The sequence below is a fragment of the Argentina silus genome (genome assembly GCF_951799395.1).
Source record: "Argentina silus genome assembly, chromosome: 8".
NCBI lineage: Eukaryota > Metazoa > Chordata > Actinopteri > Argentiniformes > Argentinidae > Argentina > Argentina silus.
Window position 1 is genome coordinate 10,657,200 of NC_139662.1, and position 27,722 is coordinate 10,684,921.

A 27,722-nucleotide genomic window follows, 5' to 3' on the forward strand; every position below is an offset into this window, starting at 1 on the left:
CACACACACACATATCTCTCACCTTTGACCTCTGTCTCTCGACCGTTGTCTGTACAATCAAAATGAATCGTTCCCGTTCATTTGAAAAACAAAACAACACCAACAATGGCGAGTGACATTTAGCTTTGCTCATAGCTCTGGTGTCCCAGTCTAACGCTTGTCCACATTGTCTTCTGTAGGATCTTTGGGTTCCCAGTCCACTACACAGACGTGTCTAACATGGGCCGTGGCGCCAGGCAGAAGCTGCTGGGGAGGTCCTGGAGCGTTCCCGTCATCCGACACCTGTTCGCCCCGCTGAAGGACTACTTCGCCTGTGAATAGTGGGCCCACGTTGATGATGTCACTGATGACGTGCCGCTGCACTGGCATCATCATTATCATCACGCCAGACCCCCGCCTCTCTGTCTCTTCCCACCGCCACACACACAGAGGAGGATCTACCAGTGCCAACACACACAAGGGCCTAAGGCGGTCTGGGGGTGTACTCGTATCAGGGCTGTCAGTCAAAACTAAGACAGTCATTCTAGAGGGTGGTTACAAGGTTGAATACACATGTTGTAACTCTGCCCTCCTTCTCAGTTCAGCCTGGGGGGGGTTATCATTCCCGACTTGAGGTTCCCTCCCATACTCTCTAGAAATGCCCTAGCTAGCCTTCCCTTTACCTAGGCTAGGCCGAGAGTGACCTGAGTAAGGACCACTGGTTGTCAATCAAAGGTGCCCATGTCAGACCACATTTTTATCGCCTGATGGCCAAGTGATATTGTAGAGGAACTTTTAAGGTTAACACTGTTTTTTTTAGTTGTTTTTTTTTTCCATTCCCCCTCATTTTACCTTGGAGTGGATTTTATTTTGAAAATCTGTTTTCAAATTCAAACTCATTATTGATGACACGCCAAATTTCTAAAACCAGAGAAAGTTATATCAAAGATTTTATATTGATATTTTTATTGATTATGAGTGGAACTGGATTTTTTTTTTTCTGTCATTTTCATTATGTTAACTGAGTCAGGGAGTTTCTCCTTCATGCCAATGTAAAGAAATACTTGAAATAGATCAATGCAAAAACATTTTACAAACAAGCTGAGATACAGAATGAAGAAACACACTTTTTAGCTATACCTAACAACTGAGAGTTCACCTACATTATGCTAAATGTATCCTATATACCATAGAAACAAAACAATGTAATCCATTAAGTACAAAAACACATAAATAAATCACTATATTGGAGAGACAACAGCAATAGTTAGATATATTTCTAGCATTTTGTGTGCCACTGTTGACTACTGTTCTAAAATATCATTAGACTTTAACTGGAAGTTGTTTTTATTTAGTGCTGTCACCAAAAATAAGTGGGCATTACCTCAGCAATCAGGACGTCTGAAAACCCTACCTTAGAGATTTGTATCTGTGGAAAAAATATATTTTTTACAATATTATATGCCCCTATATCATATATTTTAGTCACTGGAATGTTTTATAGAATTGTTGTACTTCACTTTGTACTGTATCTATGACAATGTTTACAAGCTAATTGTTAACTCTTCCTCCTTTCACTGAGAAAATACATGCTTTGATTTGATTATTTAATTTCCTTTACTGTTAACTGAAATGTATCTTTTTTTATCTGTGAATTTCAGTGGTTGATAAAACTTGCTAGGTTGGGACGGCATACAAAACAAACACTCATCTGTTGTTCATAGTTACGGTGCTCTCTGCCCAGTATTTCAAAAGGTTGAATCTGGATCAGAATGATTCTTTTTTGGTACACAAGATCAGATCGAGCTGGCTGATTTCCCCTATACTACTCTAAATCAATCTGCCAGATAGATCTGATCCCGGATAGATATTCTGATCTAGATTATTCTGATATTCTGATCTAGATTACACATTTTGAGATACTGGGCCCTGGACTTTAGATTGAAGTAAAAACATACTTTTTCTGTCTACTCATAACTTGTTGGACAACCCTTAACATGACTTGGGCATTATTACAGGAGGACAACAAGTGGTGGAATTGTACCAAGGTCATTATGCAGTTCTATAGTATACTACTACTAATCCTGCTATCCAATAGAATTTGTGCCAAAAAGGTTGGTACTGTGTAACTGTAACCGCCTACAAAACCAGCCTATTGCAGGATAATTAACATAGGCTATTACACGGTAAGAACATATTCCTCTTGATGTGACTGTATGGTGCCTATGTGTTAAATGTTGCCCTTTTTTGCTTTCATAATTGAATGTGTATAGTTTAGTGTGTAGGGCTGAACATACTGCACACTTTTAACTGATATTGTGTATGTTGACAGTGAAGACCTGCCATTTGTAAGGTTTTTAAGTTTTCTGTACTACTCAGTACCCACTCATGGATGGTGCCTTTTAGTCTAGTAGATATTTAAAGAGCTTCAGATTAACACTGGCTGTGTACGTCCATATGACAAGAACAGTACTTGCTTTAATTCAAAGGTTATTTTACTAAAATGCCAAAAGACCTGAATCGTTTACATGCTTTATTAATACTACTGTTGGCTGAATATCATGCTTGAAAACATAAATAGACACGGTTCTCTTTGCTTTTTATGGCTATACTTTAAAAATGTTTTTTCATGTTTCATATACTCAAGACCTGCTTATCTATAAAGTGATGAATCGTAAATAGTCGCACATTATAAGGCTTGCTTGAGATTTATAGTTGTGTAGAGCATTATAGAACATTTTAATCAATAGTTTTGGATAGGCCTACGTTAAGTGTTGTTTTTAGATTTGCAACGTTTTAAAAAGCTTATGCGGTATGTATGTTTTATTGTTTCTTTTTAAAAAATACTTTTTTCCTCAGTTTTATTTCATACTTAACCCATTTGTTTTTACTAGACTTGTGGTTTGAAGTGCAAGTCATTCTTTAAGATCAGAGGCTGATATTTTTGTACTTTTCTTTTTTTTACGAAAAAGTATGTGTATTTGATACAACTTTTACTCAATAAAACAGATGTAAACTGAGGGACACTCCTGGCTTTGTTTGTGTTGTTTTTTTTACCAAGAGGGCTAAAACATCTTCACTCCAAGGAGGTAGGCCTACAATTACCTTTGTACAGTGCAAAGCCTGCCAATTTAATTTACTTTATCTAATAGCCTCTTAACATAAATAGGGATATATCCTTCACTGCCACACAGTGCTGCCACTGACCAGAGGTAATATGGCCTGAATTGTGTTATGTAGGTGTAGTGATTGAGAGGGAACAGCAGTCGTAGGACATGAATCAGCAACCCTTTGGTTAAAAGACTGAACTAACATCTGTGCCATGAAAGCCCAGGCCTCTTAGTAGAGGTAGCTGTACACTAAAGGGGAAGCTACACTATTAGGCCACACAACTATCAAGAAGTGTCCCATGCACGATTCCCAGAAAGAACAGAGCATTCAACAGTTAAGAGACCACCACAGCCACAATCCCCCTCTGGGACAACAGCTGGATCGAAATTTGATCTCTGGCTGTGGTTATAGATACTATCTGTGTCATAAATACCATAAAAGCCCAGTTCAGGCATATGGCGAGGGCGGAAGAGGAACATTCATTGCAGACGTCACACATCAGCTCCTTTATTATGTTAATTGCTCGATCGTTATAAGTCTAGTACGTTGGTCCGTTAAGGGTCGAATATATGTAAATGATCTACAGATAATCAAAACCATTGAAGGCCTAGCAGTCCTAGGTTCCCTCGTGTGAAAGACTACGATGCCCATTATGGCACGTCAACGCCATTGTTGGCTCGACCGTAAAAATATAGCCGAAGACATCCAGAATAGAACCAAGAGAATTATTAACTAAACGAAGTGTATTCATAAGAGTGTACAATCGCCACACCAACAGTTTTGAATGAAGTTATCGGGAGTTGAATGACAATGAGCAAAATACTGAATATGTTTCCCACTGGAAGACATATTGTATGTCGTTTATAACTTTTCAGATGTGGGAAATTGAGTCATGGCTAGATTTCGATTGGATTAGAGGACGTCGACATCAGGGTTAAGACAATATGACAAAACAGGATACAATTAGTTTATAAATAAAACATTCGCAAAAGTAGACATTGAGACTGTCTATGAGCAACGAGGGCTATATCTACTGAGGACAATCGTGTCTAATATTACAAAACTCGATTATAACAAGGAGTTATAAAATACGTGATTTACTCAAACGTAGGCTATGTTATTGTGGAAAGGGTTACGAAACAAAACAATCGTTTTGTTCTTTTGCGTACGCTTTGCTCACACCAGTTTTGGTTGGTGCTCTTTTTCTTGTCTTTATGTAATTACGATCTGGTTACGCGTAGGCTATATCACGAAACTTCAAATGCTAAAATTCCTCATCAATGTAAAGAGCTGCGACTTTAGCAAATTTCGGCCAGCCATTGATACCGCGGGTGAGATGGGCTATCTGAGCCACCACCCGCTGAAAAGCAACACCCCAACTCCAGCCATGATGGGGCACGGCGTGCAGCTAGATCTTCACTATTTTACGCTTCATTGTTCGTTGGCTACGTGATTGCTATGTTACGGGAGGTGGGAGATTATAGATAGCGTGGCGATTAGCTTAAAGTTTGCATGGGCTAATAATGCACGAAGCGGGATCGGCCGTTTTACGACGCCCGACCTACCGGCACTACACTGCTGATCATTGGTTAGAATTGCGCGGGCGTCACGGAGTCGGCTCAGATACTATCTTAGCGAGTTAAAGACCCCGCAACTGTGGAACTGGAAGGGTAAGTAGCTAGCGACTGAAAAGGGGGTTTGGGATGGTTTCGGCCATAACGCTTGCAAAATACACTGAAGTAGATTAACTAAAGTTGTGAGCAGGGATAGCTAGTTTCTAGCGAGTGTACCTTCTCGAAACAATGTGTTCACGTGTGGGGTACAGTAGCCTATTATATTTACAATCCCTATGGTGCGCAAACCTCATAGCCATTGAATCCAACCCCCAGGCAACACCAAAGGCTAGTTGCTATTGTTTTGATCAAGTTGTACTCGTTTTGACATTATTCAGGCTTTATGCAAAATGTAATTGTGAGCATAATTTAGACAATCATTACATTTGTTACTTTTAATTGTGCTTATTTGTAGGGCCTACTTTGAATATTTAGTTGTTTTTAATGTTTGATTAATTCTATACTGATAATGAAAATGAAAGCATGGGTTTATTGTTGTAAAACTATGTAGCCTAAACAGTCATTGATTAGGCTACCGGTGTCAAGACAACACCACTCAAATAGTCTACTTCTCTTCCAATTTGGGACGAAATTAGGGAACTGAAAGAATGTCAGTCTTTGGGGATTCTGGTGATGATCTTCTCCAGTGTGCCTCTGATGTTTCCTGTAAGCGTTTTCCCACAATGCATTCAAGAGCCAGCATGGCTGCCTCCTGTCATGCTCATGGCAGAAATTACACTTTAACCACCGACCAGGGATCAGATTAGACCCTCCCAGCCCTGCAGGGGAAATGAAATGTATCTGGATCAGTGGTTAAAGACGAACCTCTCCCATCGCTGTAGTCGCGGTCCCAGATGTGTCAGTGAATGTTGTCACGATTGGTTCACGGCAATGGGACAAAGTTTGCCGGTCTTTTCGCGGGAAAAAAGCACGGTGGCGGGCGAGGCAACATTCTAATTAGCAAACTTTGTGTTGAGGAAAGTGACTACAGTGATTAAAATGTGTTAAAATAAATCTAGGATTTGGTGATTGGGAATTTTGGCTCTGCCCTTAATTGATCTAAAACTATGATCACGAAAGTAGACAGTGGAGGTTCGTTTGACTTGATACATTATATATCTAGCCTACTATCATGTGTCATAAGAATCGTTTTGTTGTTATATGTTATTACATTGTTATAGCCTAGTTATGTTGTTTATAAACAGGTGGAGATGGCTCTGAATGTGAAGCTCAAACCTGGGGGAAAGCACAACCACTATGAGCTGCTGGCTTGGCTCAACGCATCCCTGCAGACCAGGTTCTCCAAGGTGGAGCAAACATGCTCAGGTACAAATGTTTCCATCACACCTGATACCTGCAACTAATAACTAGATGGATATTACAGGTATATTACATTCTCTGTAATTTAGTAAAGGTCCATATGCAAAGCAAATTGCTGCTGGTACAGTAGAAACCACAGAAAGAAGTAAAGAAGTAAAGAAAGCAACATTTTATGTATTAGTTTGTTTGGTGTATAACACTAACAGCATGTTTTGTTCTCCTGTGTTGACCAGGTGCTGCGTTCTGCCAACTGATGGACCTGGTGTTCCCCGGTTCTGTGGACCTGCACAGGGTCAGGTTCCAAGCCGCAGGCCAGGTGGACTTCAGACACAACTACAATGTGCTGCAGGCCAGCTTCAGGAGGACAGGTGTGGTCAAAGTGAGTTAACCTGCACTCAACGAATCGCATGGGCATGATTGGCTAACATCATATACCATGATAGAATTCACTTCAATATCAGTATATCTTCATTGCGTCTAAGAGGACAATTTAGTTGCAGCAAAATGACACACATTTTAAGTATTTGTTTTTGTTATTTTCATGCAACTTCAGTCATGTAGTAATGGTGCACTATACATTAACTTATATTGCTAATGCATGAATTACACAGTTAAAAGAAACGCAACATATGCCATTATAAATCCATCCATTAATGCCATTACTATCCATTAATGTCATCTTCTACAACCTCTCTCATTCCCCTAGTCCATCCCCATCAAGGATCTGATCCGAGGGAGCCTGGAGGAGACCCTGGACTTCCTCCAGTGGTTCAAGACGTTCTTTGACTCCAACCACAGCGACCGGGATTACAACGCTCTGGAGGCTCGGGGAGGACAGACCATGCTGCCTGCCAAACCACCACCACGACACAAGGCCCTCACACAGCTCAGCTTCTGTAAGACTGCAACTCAACTCTCTCTAAATTCTTTTTCTCTGTGTGTGTCTGTGTGGCTGTGAGTGTGTGTATGTCTCTGTCTCTGTCTCTCTCCCTCTCTCTGCCTCTCTTTGTCTCTCTCTCTCTGTCTCTCTCTCTCTACAACCCTGTCTCTCTATCTATCTCTCTGTGTCTCTCTCTCTCTCTCTCTCTCTCCCTCTCTCTGTATTTTCAATCATTCATTTTGTGAGTAACCACTATGATGTTTTGCATGATATGATGTAACCACTTTATGTTTTGTTCATCATGTTGTCTTGTTTCCAACAAAGCTGAGAAAGTAGAGGTCTCAGAGAGTCCCTGCCGGACCTTGGAGACAGCGCCGGACGCACAGACAGGTCAGAGCAGGGTGGAGAGGAAGAAAACGACGGAGGAAGAGGAGAAAGAAGGCATGGAGGAGGAGGAGAAAGAAGACATGGAGGAGGAAGAGAAAGAAGACATGGAGGAGGAGGAGAAGGGTTTTTCCCCCTGCAGCCTCAGTATGCTGCGTTTCATACAGAAACACCGGTCCAGGTCTGGCTCAGATCAGGGTCAGGTTTCAAGGCCTACAGCCAGACACATACTGGGGCACCAGTACCCCCAGGACATCTCCACCACCTGCTCCCACACTCCCTACTGCCTATACCTGTACCGAGGGGTGGAGCTGGGGGAAGGAGAGACTGCCAGTGTGGCTCTGATAGGCTACTTCCACCAGGGTTTGGGGGTCAAACATGTCAGCCTGCTGGACACCCTCCAGCCACGGGACGAGACATCGGCTGCAGAGCTGGACTGCCTGGTGGAGACGCTGAAAAGGTTTGAGCTGCCTGCAGCCAACCTGGCTATGTTCTATTGTAACGGTGACGCGGGGTCCAGCGAGGTCTTCGTAGCTGGGCTCCGAGCCTTGAACCCTGAGGTGATGTCCCTGTGTGGGGTCCCGAGCCTGGCCGGGCGGGCGTGCCACCAGGGGGTGACGGCGCTGACCCAGCCCGTCCTGGAGCTGCTTAAAGATATCCACCACCACGACTTCACCTGCTCTGGCATCAATGACAACCTGAAGGTGCTGTTTGCCGACATGGGCCGGTCGTTTAACCCCCTCCTCCCCGTCTCCTCCCAGTGCCTCTTCCTGGGCAGGACCGCCCAGAAGATGTCCACGGCGTGGTCCGACCTGGTCCAGTACTTTGAGTCGCGGGGCGGCGATGAGGGGGACGCTGAGCAGATCTGTGCCCGTCTGAGGGACCTCAAACTCAGGCTGGCGCTGCTGTTCCTGGGCCATGCCCTGGAGCCCCTGTGTGCCTTCCAGGAGGCTCAAGAGAGGGGGGGCACGGAGCTGGCGGGGGTCCTGCGGGAGGCCTCCGCGCTGCTGCACTCCTACGCCACCAGCTTCCTCCACCCGCCCGCCGTGGAGCGCTTCCTCAGGCGCCGCGACCTCGCGCTCCTCGATGACGAGAGGAACCGCCTCCCGGGGGCAGAGATCAATGCGGGGGGCGCCCATGTCCAGACCTTCCTGTCTAAGCACAAAGCTGAGCTGGCGGGTGTTGGCGGTGGGAGCAGCGGCAGCTGCGGTAGCGGTCCGGACTGGTTCCTGGAGGACGCTTTTTCCTTCTACAAGGCGGTAACCCAGAGCCTGGCGGAGAGCCTGCCTCTGTCCGACGTGGGCCTGAGGAACATGGCCGTGCTCCTGAGGCCCGGGGGGAGGATGAAGGTGAAGGGGCGGGTGGTGGCCGAGATGGGGGCCCAGATAGGGCTGTGTGGCGCCCAGCTCACCGAGGAGTACCTGGTGTACATGTCAAAGACCCAGAAGAAGGAGGCTGGCTCTGTCCGGCCCGGGGCATCTATGGAGGAGGACTGGGGAAACGTGCTGAGGAGCATGGGCCAGGGATCCATCCTACGGAGGTTGATCCTCAGCCTGCTAGCTGTGCCTAGGTCCCTGCATAGGGACACGGTCTTCGCCCAGGTAGGTAACCGGACTAGCATACAGCATATGCAGATGTTACATGCAGGATGAACATGTAACACTAAACACAATGGAAAACGTAGAAACGCTGTATTATGAAGATGGAAAGTGATGTTGGAATGTTACTGTAGAACACATACAAAATCATTACAGAAGAAGGGAAAATACCATATCTAATGTTTTTTATGGTTCTTGACATTTTTGTATGTGTGTGTGTATGTCCAGGCATTTGAGAGAAACGGTAAAGAAGGCCTACTGGACAGCGATGTGAAAGAGGTTGACAAAGAGGACGTCACACAGAAGCCAGCACTATTATTGGAGTGTGATGAAGACGAGCTCACAGATGACAGTCAGGATGGTGTCCTGGCCGCCTCTCCCCCACGTGATGTAAGATCACCAGAGAGTTTGATGGAACCACTGGTGTGTGACAGCTCATCTGGTAAGATTAAAACAGTCACCTCCAAAAGCCTCTGCTTGAATAGCTGCTAGTTTAGAGGAAGTACATCATCACAAAGTAGTTTTCCTTTTTGATGAAGGGAAACTTTCAGAATGTAAATAACACACATTGTTATTTGAATTTTATGATTGATCCTCATCACCCTCAGCTTGGTAAGCATTGCATTGTGTCTTTGTGTGTGTGTGTGTGTGTGTGTGTGTGTGTGTGTGTGTGTGTGTGTGTGTGTGTAGTGTTTAAGAGTCTTCCATAACATGATATGTTGCTTTCAGATGTCATAGACCTGACTGATGTTGCTGAGCCTAACACCACCGGGCCAGTCACAAGCACAGGTGAGGAAACTGACTATATAAACTGATTATTAATTCTGACAACAAATTCAATTCAATATATATTGAATTTATATCAATTCTTTATATATATATATATATATATATATATATTGTTAATAAAGATTTATCCATAGTGCCAGAGCCCAAAATAGAGGAGTCCATTCTCATTGATGATGACGAAGATGATGACGACGTCATTTGTTTGACGCGAAAGGTACATTTTTGTATTTGTGTCCTGTTGGATTGTATTTTCATTTTCATACACCTCTGATACATGCTGACAGAAATATAGTTATGTGTGGTGTGAGAGATATTTTTAAGTCTTTGAGTCTTTGTCTCTCATTGACCCCCCCCCCCCCCAGTCCAAAGGTAACACTGTCCATCCCATGGTCACATCAACCCCAGAGAGGCCTTCTAAGAAGTCTCCCCCCTTGTACCAGGTATGCACCTGTGTACATTCATTACCTGCTCTTTAGTAGTGTGTTGAAGAAAAGCCTTTACCCTGATTTACATGATCATAACTATCGGTATACCTATATTGAGTTAACAATCGATTTCAATGTATTTCAACATTCAGTCCCACTAGCTATGTGTGAAGGTACAGGACTGATGTGTGTGTGTGTGTGTGTGTGTGTGTGTGTGTGTGTGTGTGTGTGTGTGTGTGTGTGTGTGTGTGTGTGTATATGTGTGTGTGTAGGATGGTAAGGGCTATGGGGTGGGGGAGCTGGTGTGGGGCCAGGTGGAGGGCTACTCCATCTGGCCCGGGATGGTCCAGGTGTGGAAGACCAGGCAGGCCTCAGACGGGATGAGGAAGGTGGAGTGGTTTGGGGACGGCCTGTTCTCAGAGGTAAGAAGGGATAAAGAAGAGCTCTTTTTATTATATATGATTTTGATACTGCAACTCAATTATTAGTAAAGGCTCTATTACTCATCTGTCTGTGAGTGTTTCACCACTGTTTTTCACCACTGTATATTCTGAATAATTTAGTCGTGTAATTAGAGTTGATTTGAATTAAATAGAAGTCAAATCAAGTCAACACTATTCCTGGTTGTTTTCAGGTCGACACTGAGGGGCTCATTCCCTTCGCTGCCTTCGCCCAGTGCTTCTGTGCCAACTCCTTCGCCACTCTGACCACCTACAGGGACGCCATCTTCCAGTCGCTACAGGTCAGACTGCTGTGTGCGTGCGTGTGTGTGTGTGTGTATGTGTGTGTCAGTGTGTGCGTACACATGCATGTCAATGTGTGATTGTATGCTCCCTGGTTGCGTTCTGTGCTAAGTGTGTGTATCCCATCTCACCGTGTGTCTCTTCTATCTGTGCCCTATCCCTAGGTGTCCGTTGAGAGGTGTAGGAAGGTGTTCTCCCTGGGGTCTGATGACAGAGATGAACACCTGAGAGTGATGTTGGACTGGGCCTTTGGGGGGTTCAAACCCACTGGACCAGAGGGCTTCAGACCCCCGCTTGACATACAAAGTACGGTGCATTCAAAAAGTATTCAGACCCCTTCACTTTTTCCACATTTTGTTATGTTACAGCCTTATTCTAAAATGGATTAAATTCACAATACCCATAATGATAAGGGAAAACTTATGTGATATTTCAGTTTTTTATTTTTAATAAATTAGCAAACATTTCTAAAAACCTGTTTTGGCTTTGTCATTATGGGGTATTGTGTGTAGGTTGATGAGGGGAAAAAAATTATTTAATCCATTTTAGAGTAAGGCTGTAACGTAACACGTAAAATGTGGAAAAAGTGAAGGGGTCTAAATACTTGTATTCACTGTATGTCCTAATACTACAGTTACAACCGGTGTGATAAGACAACCTTCATGATAAGGGTTGGATAGATCAACTAAGCTATTGTTTGTTTGTTTACAGCCGCTTTAAAAAAAGAGACACTCAACGGCAAGACGAAGGTGACCAGTCAGAAGTCATCCAGTTTCAGTGTGATGAAGCCCACCTCTAAGAGCAGCAGCCCGGACATTCAAATACCCACCAAGCTGAAGCAGGTGTCTGTGTGCTTGAACAAGTTGTCTCTGAACATGTGCGAGGACGGCTCTTTCAACCTGCCACCACCAGAGTCAGACTCGGATGTAGACCTCGATCCCAAACACAAGCCCCAACCACGCTGTGTGAAAAGTGCCAGGGCAAAGAAGATAGACCCAGACTTTCAAACACCAGACTCAGATTCGGATGTAGACCCAGAGCCCAAGCCCCAGCCACCCAGTGTGAAAGCTGCCAAGTGGAAGAAGACAGACCCTGAGTACCAACCGCCACACAAAAGACCCAGATCTTACTACAAAGCCGAGGAGGAGAGCAAAGCCTACGTTCAACCAAACCAGATGTTAAGAGGTAAGGCTGCAGAATTTTAAAGATGTTGATCTGGAGACCAGAGATCTACATCCTGTTTGTTTGTTTGTTTACGTTTGTTTACATTTGTTTTCCAGAGGAAATGGTGCGCAAGGTTTTGGACAAGGGAAACGACATTGAAAGTAAGAGGCTGTGCCAATATCTGCACACTTTTTATTTTATTTTTTATTTTAGGAATTGTGAATAATGACATATCCTAAGATTATAATTAGACATCTTATTTGTTCATTCTTTTGTTGACTCAACCAAAATCAGGCACTCGTTCATTCACTTTTTTTTATTATTATTATCTTTCCGCAGAGTTCTGCCTTTGCTGCGGAACAGACGACATTGAGATCTTTCATCCGCTATTCGAAGGAAGTCTCTGTTCCAAATGCAAAGTAAGAAAGCAAAACATCGAACTCTCTTACAGTTCTTTCTACTGTAGTATTTTACAATTCTAATAACTCTTTATTCTTGAATTGTGGTAACGCTGAATATTCCCCTTCCGACAGGGCAACTTCACAGAGACTCTGTATCGCTATGACGAGGACGGCTACCAGTCCTACTGCACGGTGTGCTGCTCTGGTCTGGAGGTCATCCTGTGTGGCCACGACAGCTGCTGTCGGTGAGTTAGCCTAGCGTCTCTGCTACCTACCTGTTCTCTCCCAAATCGTATGAATACACAGCATCGATACAACCGTCTCGTGCCGATTCTCTTCTCTCCTCATCTGTGGATGCGTTTGTATCTTCAGTGTTTTATGTGTGTAAATCAACTCTGTCAGTCTCATACACATAGTACAAGATGTCCCATACAGTTTCAATACTCTGACGTTGCTCACAAACACATGATAGTTTTGATGTGAGCTAGCTAGATCACCCGTCCTGTCCTCTTCCCAGCTCCTTCTGCCTGGACTGTCTGAACATCCTGGTGGGGCCTGGTACCTTTGACTCTCTGAAGGAGGTGGACCCGTGGATCTGCTACCTGTGCCAGCCTAACCACCTCCACGGTACCCTCAAACCCCGGCTGGACTGGAGCATCCGTGTTCAGACCTTCTTCGCCAACAACAGTGCCATGGAGTTTGTGAGTGGCCTAGAAATAGGGGCTTGTTATTGTAACATTAGGTGGACGGCACTTCATTTCAATACGATTGATTTGTAGAACCAGGCAACGGGGGCCCACAGTGTTTCCTGGTCAGGTGATGTGCCTTGTTAGTATTGTTCATTATGAGGTGAATGATTGGTCAGTAAGTGAATGAGTGTGTTTGAACTTTGCCTCTCTAGGAGCCTCACCGTGTCTACCCATCAATCCCTGCCAACCTGCGCCGGCCAATCAGGGTCCTCTCGCTGTTCGATGGGATCGCCACAGGTCAGCAGGCACACCAACAGAACATTCTGCTGTTCTGATTCTACTGTTCTAATTCTACTGTTCTGATTCTACTATACCCTCTGCGGTAGAAGGGAGAGATCAAAGATTTTATGCAATAACATATAACAAGTTTGTTATTATGAAAAACATGTTTTATACGTGTCTTCATCTGACCCCAGGTTACCTGGTGCTGAAAGACCTGGGCTTCAAGGTGGAGACATATGTGGCATCAGAGATCTGTGAGGAATCCATTGCTGTCTCTGTCATCAACCATGACGGCAAGATCATACATGTGGACGATGTGCGGGAGATCACCAAACAACATGTATGTTTTTCTTTTGCTTAATGATGTTTCATGGTGTGAGTACAATGCACCCAATGATGAGCAAGTGTGGACTAAGATTTTTCCATTATGGCAGAAAATAATTAACCACTCAAGTAGGCCTAGAATTGTGTCTCTATATTTAATGTATACGACAATCTTACTTTCCAATTCCAGATTGAGAAATGGGGTCCATTTGATCTACTCATTGGAGGAAGCCCTTGCAACGACTTATCCATCGTCAATCCAGCCCGGAAGGGATTATATGGTATGTGTGTGATTAAAATATTTACCGTTTGTGATCAATAGTGTCTTGATTCAATTATTGATGCGTTTCTCTCCCTCTATGTCTAGTATTTATTAGATATTACCAATAGAGGGCAGTGTAAGACTATGACTGATGAGAAATAGAGAAGTAGTGAATCTGTCCATGAGCTACTTTTTGCTCCTATCGGTTCCTTTATTCGTTTTCCTCCTCACACGGTGATCCTCACTCCTGGTCCTAGAGAGCCGCAGTCCTGACACAGCTGATTCACTACATCAATGTTCTGAAGATCAGTTGATGCTAGGCGATGATACTAGGTGTGATAGCAGCCCTAGGCGGGGACAAAAACGTGGATTCGCTGCGGCTCTCCAGGACCAGGGTTGAGTGTCTCTGGTTGATGATGTAACGGGACCTGTTGCTGTGTGTTCCTTCCCTGCAGAGGGTTCCGGTCGTCTGTTTTTCGAGTACTACAGGCTGCTTCACATCCTGAAGCCTAAAGAGGAAGACCCTCGCCCGTTCTTCTGGCTGTTTGAGAACGTGGTGTTCATGGCCGGCAAGGACAAGGATGCCATCTGTCGCTTCCTGGAGGTCGGTGACTCTCCTCTTTCTTCCGCTTTTTACCCCATATCTGTCACGCTTTACATTGAAGTTCCGCATATATTTGCGTAGTAATCACTGTTGGTTATCGTTGTAACAACATTGTATTCAGATGTTGTGATAGTGATTGAATAATCCGTTTGCGATTGCTTCATAGTTTCAAAGTTGTTACCAGAGTGATTTACATTGTTACGAGTTGTTATAGAGTAACTCAGTGTATGTTGTTATTCAGGTTTCTGTTTTAGGATTGACTGTAGTCTAAAACTTGTGTGGTGTGGTTGACAGTGTAACCCAGTGCTGCTGGATGCTGTGAAGGTGAGCCCGGCCCACAGAGCCAGGTACTTCTGGGGGAACATCCCTGGCATGAACAGGTATGAGTTACACATCTGATTATCTGTCATCAAGCTACCTATAGCATCTCTGATCCATATGTCATCAACCCGATTTGAAAAACAAATCACTGATATTTAAAATGAAAAAGAGTAATTAAATTGATCCTCCCTCTTCTGTGTGTATGTGCCGAAAGATCCAGAATCTCAGGTGTTGCAAACAATGTGACATCCTTCAAACAATAATTTCTTGGGTTGATACAGATATCTCATACATGCCCCTGGTTGGGTAACCTTTCTGACTAACTCGCTGGTTTAAGGTCAGTTTCCTTCCTGTGGGATTTGTTTGAGAGTCTACAGTCTTTGTTTGATCATGTGTGTGTTTGTGTTCCTCCAGACCCATTATTGCCTCCCAGAAGGACAAACTCAGCCTTCAGGACTGCCTCGAGGTCGGAAGGGAAGCCAAGGTCAGAACAATCTCATCCAGTCCTATACTTGTTTCCTAAACCTTAACCGTACCAGTCCTGTTTGTGTTCCTGTTGTGGTCCTGTTTGTGTTCTTTCAAAACTTGCTGTCATGTTGCTTTCATACTTTTTTTTCATGCTTTCCATCTGACATAATTCAGTATTATTCCTTGTTCCAATGGCCACTGTATCCAAGTGAATTCTTTGATGTTTTATATTGTTGTTTATCTTGTTGTTTTATGTGTTCTGTTGGCACAGTACATCAAAGTGCGGACCATCACCACCAAGTCCAACTCTCTGAAGCAGGGGAAGGCCGAGAGCAAGTGCCCTGTGATGGTGAACGGCAAGGAGGACAACCTGTGGATCACTGAGCTGGAGAAGTACTCTTCTCTTTCTTGTTTCATTTGCCACTTATTCTTTTAGTTATTTTTCTTCTTTTCATATTGATTCTTCGAGACAGTTTGAAATTGAGGAGCAGATAGATGAGGGAGGATGACATTATATATAAGATGATGGCAGGATTTGAACCCCTGCCCTTTTCTGCATTCTTAGTCCGGAGATGACAGGGCTAACCACTAGACTGGACCAGTTTCCCAGGATCTCGTTTCTCTTCTTGAAGTTAACCGTTTTCTTTTTGGGGTTTTCACCTGTCCCTCCTTCCAGGATCTTTGGTTTCCCAAAGCACTACACGGACGTGAAGAACATGAACCGCCAGCAGAGGCAGATGGTCCTGGGGAAGTCGTGGAGTGTCCCTGTCATTCGCCACCTCTTCGCCCCCCTCAAAGACTACTTCGCCTGCGAGCAGCTTCCGCCCTACCCTCCTCAGCCACAAGGTTTCCTAGCAACAGCCACTGAGATGGGGGAAGAGAGGATGCTAACAGGAGGAGCTCTAGGTTACGCCCCCCTGTATTGACCAACAGGATTCTGAGACTCAGTGTTGTTGTTGTTTTTTTATCATCCCCTTATTGGGTTCTGATTAATTTCCGACATTTTTAAAGTCTATTTTTAGGATGCTAAATGTTTGCCGTCTGTTTGAAGTATTGTTATTTTTCATATTTGTATATTTGTTGTTTTTAATGAGATCACATGATGTCCTTGGCCTCCCTACTTATGTGCACTGTCACTTTCTGTCCGGGTCAAAGCTGTCTGCAGTGTTTTTAACCAAGATGTCGAGAGACTTTTCAACAATCTACCTCTCTCTATGGTGCTCGATGATAGTCATACATTTACAGTACATACTGTATCTCCCACTGCTGCCAAACCACCTTGTACTGTATATTAAATCCAACTTTTGTAAATATAATTGGAAGGTTTTTAGTGCTAGATATTAAAATGATATTGTAAAGTATTTTGACAGCGATTGAATGTTTGATGAAATGTTTCTTGATTATGCACAAGATATCAATTGAATGAGTTTTTAACACAATGTAATTGTAATCATGTTTCACTATAATCATGTGAGGACCAGCAGTTATCTGGTTGTTTTTCTATTGGGTGTGGTGGGAGTGTAATTGTGAGGTAATTGCTGTGTGAACTACAAATACAGTTGTTATTTAATGTATTTATTGTCTTTATTGTATGTATGTCCATTACATTGGATCATTCTGATGCTCAAAATGGATTCTTTGGACAAACTAGAGTAGGGAGTAGGGAACACAAAAGCATCACCTATCAAGAAACTGCACTGTTAATTAACATTCATTCTCAACACTCATCTCATGGATGTAGTTAGTCATTTGACTAGATGTTTGCCAGTTGATAGTGTAGCCCAGTGTATTGTGTAGTGAGTGACATCATCACATTAACACTACAGATGCCATCTCCTAGCTCTTGAAACTTCCCTTTCATAATCGGCTCATACTGGAATTCCTTCACTGAAAATGTCCCAATGTCCTTACACAGATAATGACCTCATTTGTCTGTGTGTGTGTGTCTGTCTGTCTGTCTGTCTGTCTGTCTGTCTGTCTCTCTGTGCCTCTCTCTGTATTGTCATACAATGTGTGTGTGCATGCGTGCATCATGCATGTGATCGAGCCTCTTGTGAAAAGAGCCCATTCAGACACTTTCACAGTAATGGTAGAGTGTCTTAGAGGCTTCTTATATACAAAAATACAAGACAAGATTTAAAAAAAAAAAAATACAAGACAAGCATTCAGTTTATAAGACGAAACAAGGTTATGTCTAACTTCATGGAAGTAAAAGGTTATGTCTAACTTCTGGACCGGAGTTAAAATGTTATGTGGCCAATGATGATACATATTCGAAAAGTTGGCATAGAAAGTGTTAAAAGGTAGTCTGGCCTCGCCCAAGCTGCCGCTTGTCTCATCCAATGAGATCAAGCCGACGTCCAGACGTTACGCCCTGACGTCTTTTGAGAACAAACGCAGTTGCACTGAAAGGAATCAACCCGCCGGCGAGCTGAACTGGCAATCACAAGAGAAGAAAAGAGCTACAACCACTTACGCCTGTATTTATATGAGATACAGTTGACGTAGAATTAATATATTAGAACGAATTGAAACCTGTGAACGCCATTTGCTTCTTGGTAAGTGTCTTGGTAAGCAATATTTGACATTTGGAGAACGGCTAACATGTCTAGCATGCTAACATTATAGTAGGGGGGGCGCACCAAATCCAAATTGAGTTGAATGGCCGATAAGGGGAGGGTTGAGTGTGTTAGCACGCTAGCCTGCACCGGGTAGGGCGGGGAAAATATTGCTAACTGATCCAGCTATCTAGATAGCTACATGTGGAAAATATAACTCTGATGGCCAGGTGGTTGGGTAAACTATCAAACCGAAACGTGAAGCTCTCACATGTGCAATTTGACGACTTGTGCTTCCTCACCTAGATTTTGTCAGCTGGTATCTAACGTCAACTAATATCTTGCGAGGCCTGTGCTAGCTTGCTAGCAAGAATATTTGCATGCCAGCACTAGCAAAGAAGCTAACGTTAGCTAGCCAGGTTACTCCCATCCCAGCAATTTCCCCAGTCACAGCTGTCTGAGAATCTGAGAAGCTGGTTTTCAAACTAATGTATTTAGCCAGCTGTAAGTTAGCATTAATGTAAGGATGACAATGCGATTGTCACCTGTGCTGTTCAGCTACGACCACCAGTTTGCCAGACATTTTTTTATTTTTTTTACTAGGGTCTGAGCGAGCTGATATAGCTGCAGCTGTTTTGGAAGACATTTCTAACCCAAGGCCAAGGGAGCAGCAGAGATAGGCTGGATGACCAGCCCCAGGGGTCTGAGTCACTGTTGCTGAATTTGCTCATCTGATTCTGCAGTCATAATCTTCTGGGCTGTCACCTACATACATTCATAGATTTAGATCAATTACAGACATCTAGCCTAGATGGTAAAGTGGGGTTGTTGTAGGCCTATAGAGAAATGGATCAATACTCAATTCGATTTCTCTGAATTTCAGCAAGCAGTCCAGGGAGTTCTCTCAACCGGTTTGTCAACCACTCTGCAGCATTGGAGAAATGTTTCGTTATGTTGATGTGACATGTAAAGCAACCTCTCCATCTTTTGTTTGTTTTTTTAACAGAAAATGGCTGTGAACGTTTACTCAACCTCAGTGACCAGTGACAACTTGAGTCGCCATGACATGCTGGCCTGGATCAACGAGTCTCTACAGATCAACCTCACCAAGGTGGAGCTGTTGTGTTCAGGTGAGCCTCTCCCCGGGCACCACTGAGCGTTTGTACCAATCGGACCTGGGGTCAAATAGTCGCTGAAACCATTCCAATACTTGTCTGTGCACGATTTGTGTTTTACCTGGTGCAATTGAACCAATGGTATAGTCCTAAAAGTGCCAACCCCGTCCATCTGGCACTCCAGACAGGCTAAAGCATACGCGCAATGTATTTGGAAGGGTTTCAAATACAACTTGTGGTCCTCTGTGGCTCAGTTGGTAGAGCATGGCGCTAACAACGCTTAGGTTGTGGGTTTGATTCCCGCTGGGACCCTATATACTGAAATGTATGCACTCACTGCAATGTAAGTCGCTTTGGATAAAAGCGTCAGCTAAATGGCATATATAATTTGAACCCAGGTATGGTATGAATAAAGACACATGCAGACGGTTCTGTAGCCTGGCCACCTGACCAGGTCATACATAAGCAGTGTTAAGTACTCTCCATGGTCTAATGACTAAGAGTCTGGATAACAGCATGCAGGTTAGGCAGAGTGCATGACCGCACGAGGCAAACAGCGCTGTCATCACAGCCTGGAGCTGTTAGCCTTTGAGCCTGTTTCAGTGAGCTTTTGAATAAACTGAAACGGTTATCGCCTTGATGAGAGGCTTGCAGGCCTGTGTGAGTCTTTACTGATGAGAAAGTGTTGTATCTTAAAAGTCTGTTTTGATGAGAGAGAGAGAGGATGCACATTGTAGCTCCAAACTATGATACATTTTGACAGCTTAGATGTCAAGGGCAAGTTATGTTTGTCTTTTTATCTAGCTGTTGTGTGGTCTAAGATGAATGGCTCAGTTGGTCCCAGTTAAAAAGGATTTGTATTGACTGTGTGTGTGTGTTTCTCTCTTTCTCTCTCTGTCTCCCAAAGGTGGGGCATACTGCCAGTTCATGGACATGCTCTTCCCCGGCTGTGTGCCTTTGAAGAAAGTCAAATTTACGGCGAAGCTCGAGCATGAATACATTCACAACTACAAGCTACTGCAGGCCAGTTTCAAACGGATGGGCGTCGACAAAGTAAGTGGTAATCCCTGTGCGCTGCGTCCCAATCCTCTACCCACTCCCACGAAGCGTGCCCTTCGCATGGGTTTAAAAGAAACAGACTGGTCTAAGAGATGTGGTGGAGACCTCTGTGAAGACCACTCTCACACCAATCCTATGCTTTTAAAATCCATGTAGGGGGGAGTGCACAAGTACACACTTCACCGAGACGGGAAGAGAATTGGGAGTGGGACACAGAACCAGACTTGTGCTTCCGCTCGTCCCATGTGCTGCTTGTTTGTTTGTGTCTCTTTGAATCTGTCGCTTTGATACTAGTATTTTATCTTTTCGTCATCTTAAACGGCTTCCCGTCTTCGCTGTATGTCGGCTCGCAGAGGAGAACCGTCGATACGTCTTAACGCGCACACGTATGCATAAGGTCCTAAATAATGTAGTCTCAATTAGATGTTCTCTAATCCTAATCTGTGCCTTCTCGTTTGGACTTGGACTTTACCCCGTGTGTGTGTGTGTGTGTGTGTGTGTGAGAGAGAGAGAAAGAAAGAAAGTGTGTGTGAGAGGGAGCTCTAATGATGTCAGCTGTGTCCGTGCTAATTGTGTTTACTGCTGAGCTAGCATGGCCTTTCACTGCTCTGGTGCTCCGATATTTACCTTTCTGTGCCAGCAGAGAGGGCCTGTTGGCCTCCTACATAGACCCACTCTGTTAGGTAGTAATTAGTTCTCAACCGCAAGTTGGATGACATGACTTTGCAGTTGCTGTGTGTGTGTGTATGTGCGTCTCTGTCTGTGTGTGTGTGTGACAGACAGAGAGAGAGAGAAATGCATTAGGGCGAGAGAGTTTGGATTTTGTCCCATCCCCTCCGATGGCGTCCTTCAGAATGGATGATCCTGGTCTCGTAGTCTGTGTTCTATCCCGTCTCCCACAGCCTTACTACTATTAGTCATCTCTGCATGCCTGTTTCAAATCAACACTGTACGACACAACGTGTTTATTTAACCCATATTTCCAGCATGGGATTGGATCACACTAAACCTCATGGCTCTGTGTCGTGTCCCCCCACCCCCCACTCCCCCTTTTTAGATCATCCCAGTGGACAAGTTGATCAAAGGCAAGTTCCAGGACAACTTTGAGTTTGTGCAGTGGTTCAAGAAGTTCTTTGACGCCAACTATGATGGAAAGGAGTACGACCCGGTGGAGGCGCGCCAGGGACAGGACACCATGCCCATGCCCAGCCCGGCCATGTCGGCCCTCAACAAGCCCAAGAAGATCCTCAACGCTGGTGAGATGGGCTCGCTTGCTGCTGGGGGGGAGGGGGTGGGCTCCACTTGTGTTTTGAAGAGGAAATTCAGAAACTCTTGGAGGACGACGGAACTAGATATGAAAAAAAAATACTTAGAAATATGCTAACGCATTTCAGCCTGTAGCCTTCATCAGGATTTGTTTTTTTACACTTTAATTTATTTAAAAAAAAAAAATAAGAATAACCTTTTGGCAAGAAATGGCTGCTGTTGGCTGTCTTTAAGTGATTGGGGGGGGTGTGTGTTGGTGTTGGCCCAGTTAAGAGGCTGCGAAAGATAAAGCTGTCTAGCGAACTCTGGCACTGTCACATTATAGGCTTAAGCCTAGTCCTGGACTAATTCACACTTTCAATGGCAAATTGCCGCTGAGGACGCTTTTTAGTCTCGGACTAGGCTCAAGCCTTGTCTGTGAAACCGTCCCCAGATGTTTAGAAACGTGCGTGATCTCTGTTAAATGAATTGGATGAATAATTGAACTTGTCATCCCACGGTGATATCTACTGAGCTGTCCTTTGACCACCTCTCTCCTCCCCTCCTTTTCTGATTCGGTTGATTAGCTCCCCAGCGGGCCGCAGTCGCCAAGGTAGCACCCAAAATGGCGCCCAGCTCCGCAAGAAGACCTCTGGGTGGTGGTGGTGATGAGGATCGGGCAGAACTCATCCAGGAGGTACTGTCATTTATTTATTTATTTATTTATTTATTTATTTATTTATTTATTTATTCATTCATTCATTCATTCTATTTATCCATCCATGCCTCCCTCTTTCCCTCCATCCATGTATGTATTCATTCATTCATTCATATACCCCTTTGTTACCCTTTTATAGAAGTACTTACAGTTAAAATATGCACCGTAGGCATTACTGTAAAATCAAACGGGCGTTAAATTGTTCAAATCCCCTCGCACACCAGGTGAATATACTGAAGTCTACGATCCAGGACATGGAGAAGGAGAGGGACTTTTACTTCGGCAAACTGAGGAACATCGAGCTCATCTGCCAAGAGAAGGAAGTAGACAGCGACCCCACACTGCAAAGGATTGTGGATATTCTATACGCCACAGACGTGAGTCATACCGTAAACCTGTAGCAGAAAGCTTCCCTCCACAGGGCCGACCCTCCAGCCTTCTTAGCCTGAAGCCCATGTGTTTCGGTTCAAGCAACTGCTGATGCCTTCTTAAAATTCCACCAGCGGAATGGCATGTAGTTTAAGCGGAATGCCATAAGTATGGTCACACTGCTTGCTTGGGGATCCAACCATTTTATGGTTTTCCTCTATCCTGATTGGTTTAATACAGGGGCTTACAATTCCACTTCTTGGGGGTCAATGTCCTGCAGATTTCTTTCAGCCTTCTCACTAGCCCACCGTATTCAACTAATGAAGGGCTTGATGATTGGCTGATTAGAATCTGGTGTGTTGGAGTGGTTGTAGAGCAAATGTATATGCAGACTGAGGGAGGGGACTGGGATTGAAAACCCCCTGATTCAATGTGTTCAAAACTTGTATTTAGATCACAGCAATTTGAAACGCGTAACCTATGGCCGTCTAACCAGAACTTTTGTTTTGTCTCTGTGTGTCCGTGTCTGTCTGCTCTCAGGAGGGCTTTGTCATACCAGACGCCGAGTCAGAGGACCAGGAGGAATTCTAAGACTGGATGCAACTTTTAATACCCCCTCCCTCAACTCCCCACCCACCTCAACCCTACTCTGCAATCAGCAACAACTACAACCCCCCCCCAACCCAGCCTGACCCCCCCCCCCCCCCCAACCCCCTCTCTCTTTCTACCCAAGATAACCAGATCATGTTATGCATTTGGTTTCTGAATGGACTCTATCAAAAAAGAAAATGTTTTTGTCTAGTAAATTCACGTTGAAATCAGTCAAGTTTGAAGTACCTCCTCTGAAGGCCCCCCTGGGTCTTCCTTTGGCCTGAGTCAGCGGAAGCAACTCTGGAAGGCGGCGTCCATGTTGGTGTGTTTGGGTCCAGAAGAGTGAGCTGTCCGTTTGTCTGCTTGTCTGTAAGATTCCGCTTCTTTTGTTGTTGTTTTTTCCCCTTTTTCTATTTTTATTTTTTTTACTTTTTTATTTTATTTTTCCCCCTCCCCCATTTTTCTCTTTGTCTGTTCCAGGAATAGGAGTACAAGTTCATTGGCGCCCGCACACACTACTTTTGTACATGTATTTCTTCTGTTTATGTGTTTGTTTTCTAAATTATCACTCTTTGCCACGTTTTTGTTTTTGATTTTATTTTAATTTTTTTGTGGATACTTGTCTTATAATTTCCTAATTGTGTCAATAGAGAAAGGGTTTTTAGATATGCTCAATATGTGGTTCAAATGTACTTTATTAACCAGTTCAGTCCACCCCAAACCCAGTTTTCTTTTCACATTACTCTCATTTGGTCTCATCTGATCTGAAGATGGACCCTATTTAATGTGCAATTGTTTATTCCAGAAAAGTGGCTTTTATTTGTAGCCTACACGTAAATGTACACATGGCTTCTGGTGGCTGCCATTCTCAGACAACAGCACCGTAGTAACATGCCAATATTTAATGCTGAGCTGAAGAAACAAGTTACAGTTACAATCTTATGGTGGAATACTTTTAGCGTGATTGATTGATGTTTGTTTTTGTTTGTCTTTCGGATGTTGGAAGGCATATGCACCGTCAATGTCAGTAACTCCCTGGTCCAAGCTCCAAAGCCATCCCAAATTACCCACTTTGGTCGTTGGCTTTTCTGTAATTCGTCCACTGGCAGGGATCAAACATCACAAGATGTTTGGCCTCTTGTGTCAAAGCAAAAGGTGTCCGTGACAACGTCTTTGCTAATATATATATTTTATTTTATTTCATTTGACCTTTTTCCATTTCTTGATTTGTGGCGAATTCGATTTGAACATTACAGTTTTGGGTTTGAACCCATTGTAATTATGTAGACTCTTCTAACAGGACAGGTCCATAGGCCCAAAACACTGACCGCAAATAGAACTGCCAGTCTCTGTACAAGATGGGTCAGAGATTTTATACGTTTTATGAATTGCCTTATTCTTAATGCATTTTTCTTAAATCCTTTTCATAAACCTACATAGATGTGACTTTGATGTACTCTCGTTTTTTGGCAAATGTTTGTAATAACGATTTAAAGTATTGTAATTTAGCTCTTATTGTTATTATTATTTTGCTGCTCTGAAATAATAAAAAAAAAACGTCTAGAGAATCTGGCAGTAGCTTGAGTGTTTTAGGCAGGGTTGTGATCGGTTGAATTTTCAATTCAGTCCATTCAGGAATTCAATGACAATGGGGAATTTATGTTCAATGATTTGTCATTAAACTGAAAATGAGAAGCTTTTTATATCAAATGTTTTTTTCCATTCTTGAATTGTAAATTCAAATCACTTCCTCAATTGACTGAATTGAAATCCAACTGCACCCCAGCCCTGATTTTAGGCTGTTACTGACTTCCAGTCTTCCATGCAACACTCTGGGATAAAAGGCAGTGACATTTTATACCAGTCATGGTTCATTTGGTTTCCTGAACCTGTTACTGTACTTAACTGGTGCCACTGACTACTGGCTGAAACGCCTCGTTAGAAATGACTCTTGGAAATAATTAGAACAACATACATAGTCCATAGCCACTCTGCTAGTAGACCGTATAAGATAATGTGTACTGTATAGAAATAGGAAAATAATGGGATCCCATGGGATCCTTTGGGCTGCTGAGCTGGTTTTTCTTTTCTCATGAGGTGAGCTGCCTCATTTCTGAGCAGCAGATAGAGTTTGTTTGACAGTGGTAGGGTATTTCAGTATCTGGTACCTTCTACGCCTTTGATACTGACAGGGCAATGAAGAAAGTTTGAATGTCATGCAAAAATACCTTACAAATGGCTCTTGATGCCTGGTAGTCCTCTTTTAAAATATTGTTTTTTGTTTTCATATTAGTCTATAAGTTGCCTTTTTTTAAGGACCACAATACTAATACCATTCATGCATTTTTTGGCGATTACTTAGCCTACCACTTCAAAAACAACATTTTCCAGAATGTATTGATTTGGGACATGCATGTATGTATGTTTTGACACTCGTCGATAATCATTGTGCCGATGTTTGCTGAACGAGTCCACTCATTTGATAAGAGCAACAGCTTGGATGAGTTTACTGTCTCTTGTTCTGAAGCACATCTCTCTACCTTGTTGTTTTACAACTAAACAACCCTGTTTGTTTGTTTGGTTGATTGTATGGGTCATGCCAAGACAAATCTTATTAAAAAAAAAAAGCTATTTACGAAGTGCATTAGATATGCAATGAGGGGAGTGACAGCCTCTCGGTGGCCTCTTTCAGTCTGATATTGTGCCAATGTGTGACCTCTGACCTTGATCAATTCCCTATTCCCGGTAGGCATTTTGGTCCCATGTTTTGTGTTGTATGTTTGTTTGGGATGTTCTGAATGATAAAGTAGAGTGGTTATTTGGAAGGATATTACTCTAATGCACACACTGAAAGCAGCCCTTGTAGTATGGGGGGTGTAAATAGGTGTAGCGGTGCTCTCACCATATCTCCCCCCGTGACCCTCAACAATCTGTGCCCAGATTCTTGTACACTGTGGGCCTCTGGCCAACTTTGCTCTCCTTTTTTGTCAATTTCTCTCTCTTTCAATATCTCTCTCAGCGGGAAACTATTTTTTGTTTTCTTTTCTAATTTCATTTCTTAAGTCGTATTTGCTGAATCAAGTTTCTTACAAACAATAAAACAGTATTTCCACGTTGACGTTGCTTGTTTAGTTTTTTTGACCGTGTCTTTTTCTTGTCGGTGTAAAGTGGAGTGTAGTGAAGATTTCAGTGATGAGGTAGAAAACCTGATTCTTTAATCTGTCATAAAGTTAGTGTGTTAACAAAAACAGACAATCTTGGTACAGTTGTCCTCTTGAAGTCAAGCCCAAAGATGTTATGTCAGTTTAGATTCCAGAGCTCTGACATCACAAAGAGCCTGAGGAATTCTGGAATGGCAGTCATTCTGTGAATGGCTCCATTATTGAACAAGTCAAAACAACCAAACAAAAGTTGGTGTTCTGTTAGTCATGGCCACTACTTCGGCCAGTGGCAGCAATGCAAACGTAACAGTCATAACAAAGGCATCTTCAGAGACCTGGTAAGTGCATCCACCATGATGTTACTGATCTATGGTGTTACTGTCTCAAAGGAGGGAGTTACAGTGGATGTTACAGTGTTTTTAATCAATCATTTTGTCAACATTGAACTACTTCTAAATTGGCGATATGGACCACCTTTGTTTTCAGGTCTCCCACAGATGGAGACAAACAGAAACCAAGTGGACCTCAGGTAACTTAGCCTACTTTAACCAGCGAGACTCTGTGTCCGACTCTGTTTCAACTACTGATGTTGTTATACTCTTGATCGATGTTTCGGGCAAGTGGGAGGGATGTATTCTGCATAGATATGGATAGATCAGGTCTATGGTTGATGTTCTGGCCCCGGGTTCCCTCTCCCTCTCTGCCCCCTCCTGTGTAGCCCAGCGTGGGGAACCCTGATGAGGAGGGCCAGAAGAGGAACCAGGGGCGGGTGGAAGACCAGATCAACGACGAGCACCTCAGACGCATCGAAGCCATGTTCCATGAAGCCGACACCGATGGGGGCGGAGGTGAGTAGAGTCCCCCTCTACTCCCCCTCTCTTCTCATCCATGACCTCTCTTCTCATCCATATGACCCCTCTCTTCTCATCCATATGACCCCTCTCTTCTCATCCATATGACCCCTCTACTCCCCCTCTCTTCTCATCCATATGACCCCTCTCTTCCCTCTCTCTTCTCATCCATATAACCCCTCTACTCCCCCTTTCTTCTCATCCATAGGACCCCTCTCTTCCCCCTCTCTTCTCATCCATATGATATCTTTTCCCTTTCTCCCACACCAGTGCCAGGATAACACCTCCTGCACCCTACAATCCCCTTTTTTTTTTTTAGCTATTTACATGTGCCTTCATTCCATTCATCTTCATTTTCATGTCTGTTAGATTATGTAATGAACACACCCAATCAATGCTTTAGTTTCTGACAGCTTTCTTCTCTCTTTCTCTCTCTCTCTCTCTCTCTCTCTCTCTCTCTCTCAAAGGACTGGACATGGACGAATTTCGCGATGCGATCAAGAAGATCATGGGTGAAGTTGACGATGAAGATCTGGACATCATCTTCATGAAGGTGGACACTAACTGCGACGGCAGTGTGGACTGGGTGGGTGTCCGTATGTGTGTGTGTGAGAGAGAGAGAGAGCATGGAAGTATACTTCTCCTACACACTTACTCTGCTAGAGAGAGAAAGAGTGAGAGAGAGAGTGAGAGTGAGA

At 43.6% G+C, this 27,722-nt stretch overlaps 4 protein-coding genes across 6 annotated transcripts in view; all 4 read left to right on the forward strand.

Moving 5' to 3' along the window:
• The window catches only part of dnmt3bb.1 (DNA (cytosine-5-)-methyltransferase 3 beta, duplicate b.1), a 33,415-nt gene extending 30,407 nt beyond the window's left edge, over positions 1 to 3,008 (forward strand). For all 3 annotated transcript variants that reach the window (XM_083675135.1, XM_083675137.1, XM_083675136.1), the window contains exon 22: positions 180 to 3,008. In XM_083675135.1, coding sequence (XP_083531261.1) covers positions 180 to 321 — 142 coding nt within the window. In that variant the 3' untranslated portion in view covers positions 322 to 3,008. The remainder of the gene's footprint in view (positions 1 to 179) is intronic.
• A 2,906-nt stretch (positions 3,009 to 5,914) lies between these two features.
• LOC310808923 (uncharacterized protein) lies at positions 5,915 to 16,805 on the forward strand (the record flags this gene model as incomplete). The annotated part of the gene is made up of 22 exons (XM_083676022.1): positions 5,915 to 6,029; positions 6,257 to 6,402; positions 6,730 to 6,927; positions 7,455 to 8,888; positions 9,114 to 9,275; positions 10,037 to 10,114; positions 10,372 to 10,521; positions 10,734 to 10,841; positions 11,007 to 11,148; positions 11,554 to 12,027; positions 12,123 to 12,167; positions 12,346 to 12,425; positions 12,540 to 12,652; positions 12,925 to 13,108; positions 13,309 to 13,393; positions 13,573 to 13,718; positions 13,893 to 13,983; positions 14,420 to 14,568; positions 14,863 to 14,948; positions 15,304 to 15,373; positions 15,629 to 15,750; positions 16,034 to 16,805. 22 exons carry the CDS (start codon positions 5,915 to 5,917, stop codon positions 16,281 to 16,283), a joined length of 4,428 nt encoding a protein of 1,475 aa, XP_083532148.1. The 3' UTR covers positions 16,284 to 16,805.
• Positions 16,806 to 17,774: 969 nt separating this feature from the next.
• Positions 17,775 to 24,722, forward strand: mapre1b (microtubule-associated protein, RP/EB family, member 1b). The gene is made up of 7 exons (XM_083674479.1): positions 17,775 to 17,915; positions 18,922 to 19,045; positions 19,938 to 20,083; positions 21,147 to 21,345; positions 21,922 to 22,031; positions 22,277 to 22,429; positions 22,962 to 24,722. Exons 2-7 carry the CDS (start codon positions 18,925 to 18,927, stop codon positions 23,010 to 23,012), a joined length of 780 nt encoding a protein of 259 aa, XP_083530605.1. The 5' UTR covers positions 17,775 to 17,915; positions 18,922 to 18,924; the 3' UTR covers positions 23,013 to 24,722.
• Positions 24,723 to 26,972: 2,250 nt separating this feature from the next.
• Positions 26,973 to 27,722, forward strand: part of LOC310808925 (WD repeat-containing protein on Y chromosome-like) — a gene marked incomplete at its 3' end in the record, with an annotated part of 15,892 nt that continues 15,142 nt past the window's right edge. The window contains exons 1-2 of the mRNA XM_083676024.1: positions 26,973 to 27,021; positions 27,492 to 27,610. Of these exons, the coding sequence (XP_083532150.1) occupies positions 26,988 to 27,021; positions 27,492 to 27,610 (153 nt within the window). The 5' untranslated portion in view covers positions 26,973 to 26,987. The remainder of the gene's footprint in view (positions 27,022 to 27,491; positions 27,611 to 27,722) is intronic.

Bases quoted from the DNA above. Each gene is read 5' to 3' on its own strand.
- mapre1b (XM_083674479.1), top strand. From the start codon at position 18,925: ATGGCTGTGAACGTTTACTCAACCTCAGTGACCAGTGACAACTTGAGT. The intron at 19,046-19,937 runs GTGAGCCTCTCC...TGTCTCCCAAAG, and splicing joins GGTGGAGCTGTTGTGTTCAG to GTGGGGCATACTGCCAGTTC. The intron at 20,084-21,146 runs GTAAGTGGTAAT...CCCCCTTTTTAG, and splicing joins AACGGATGGGCGTCGACAAA to ATCATCCCAGTGGACAAGTT.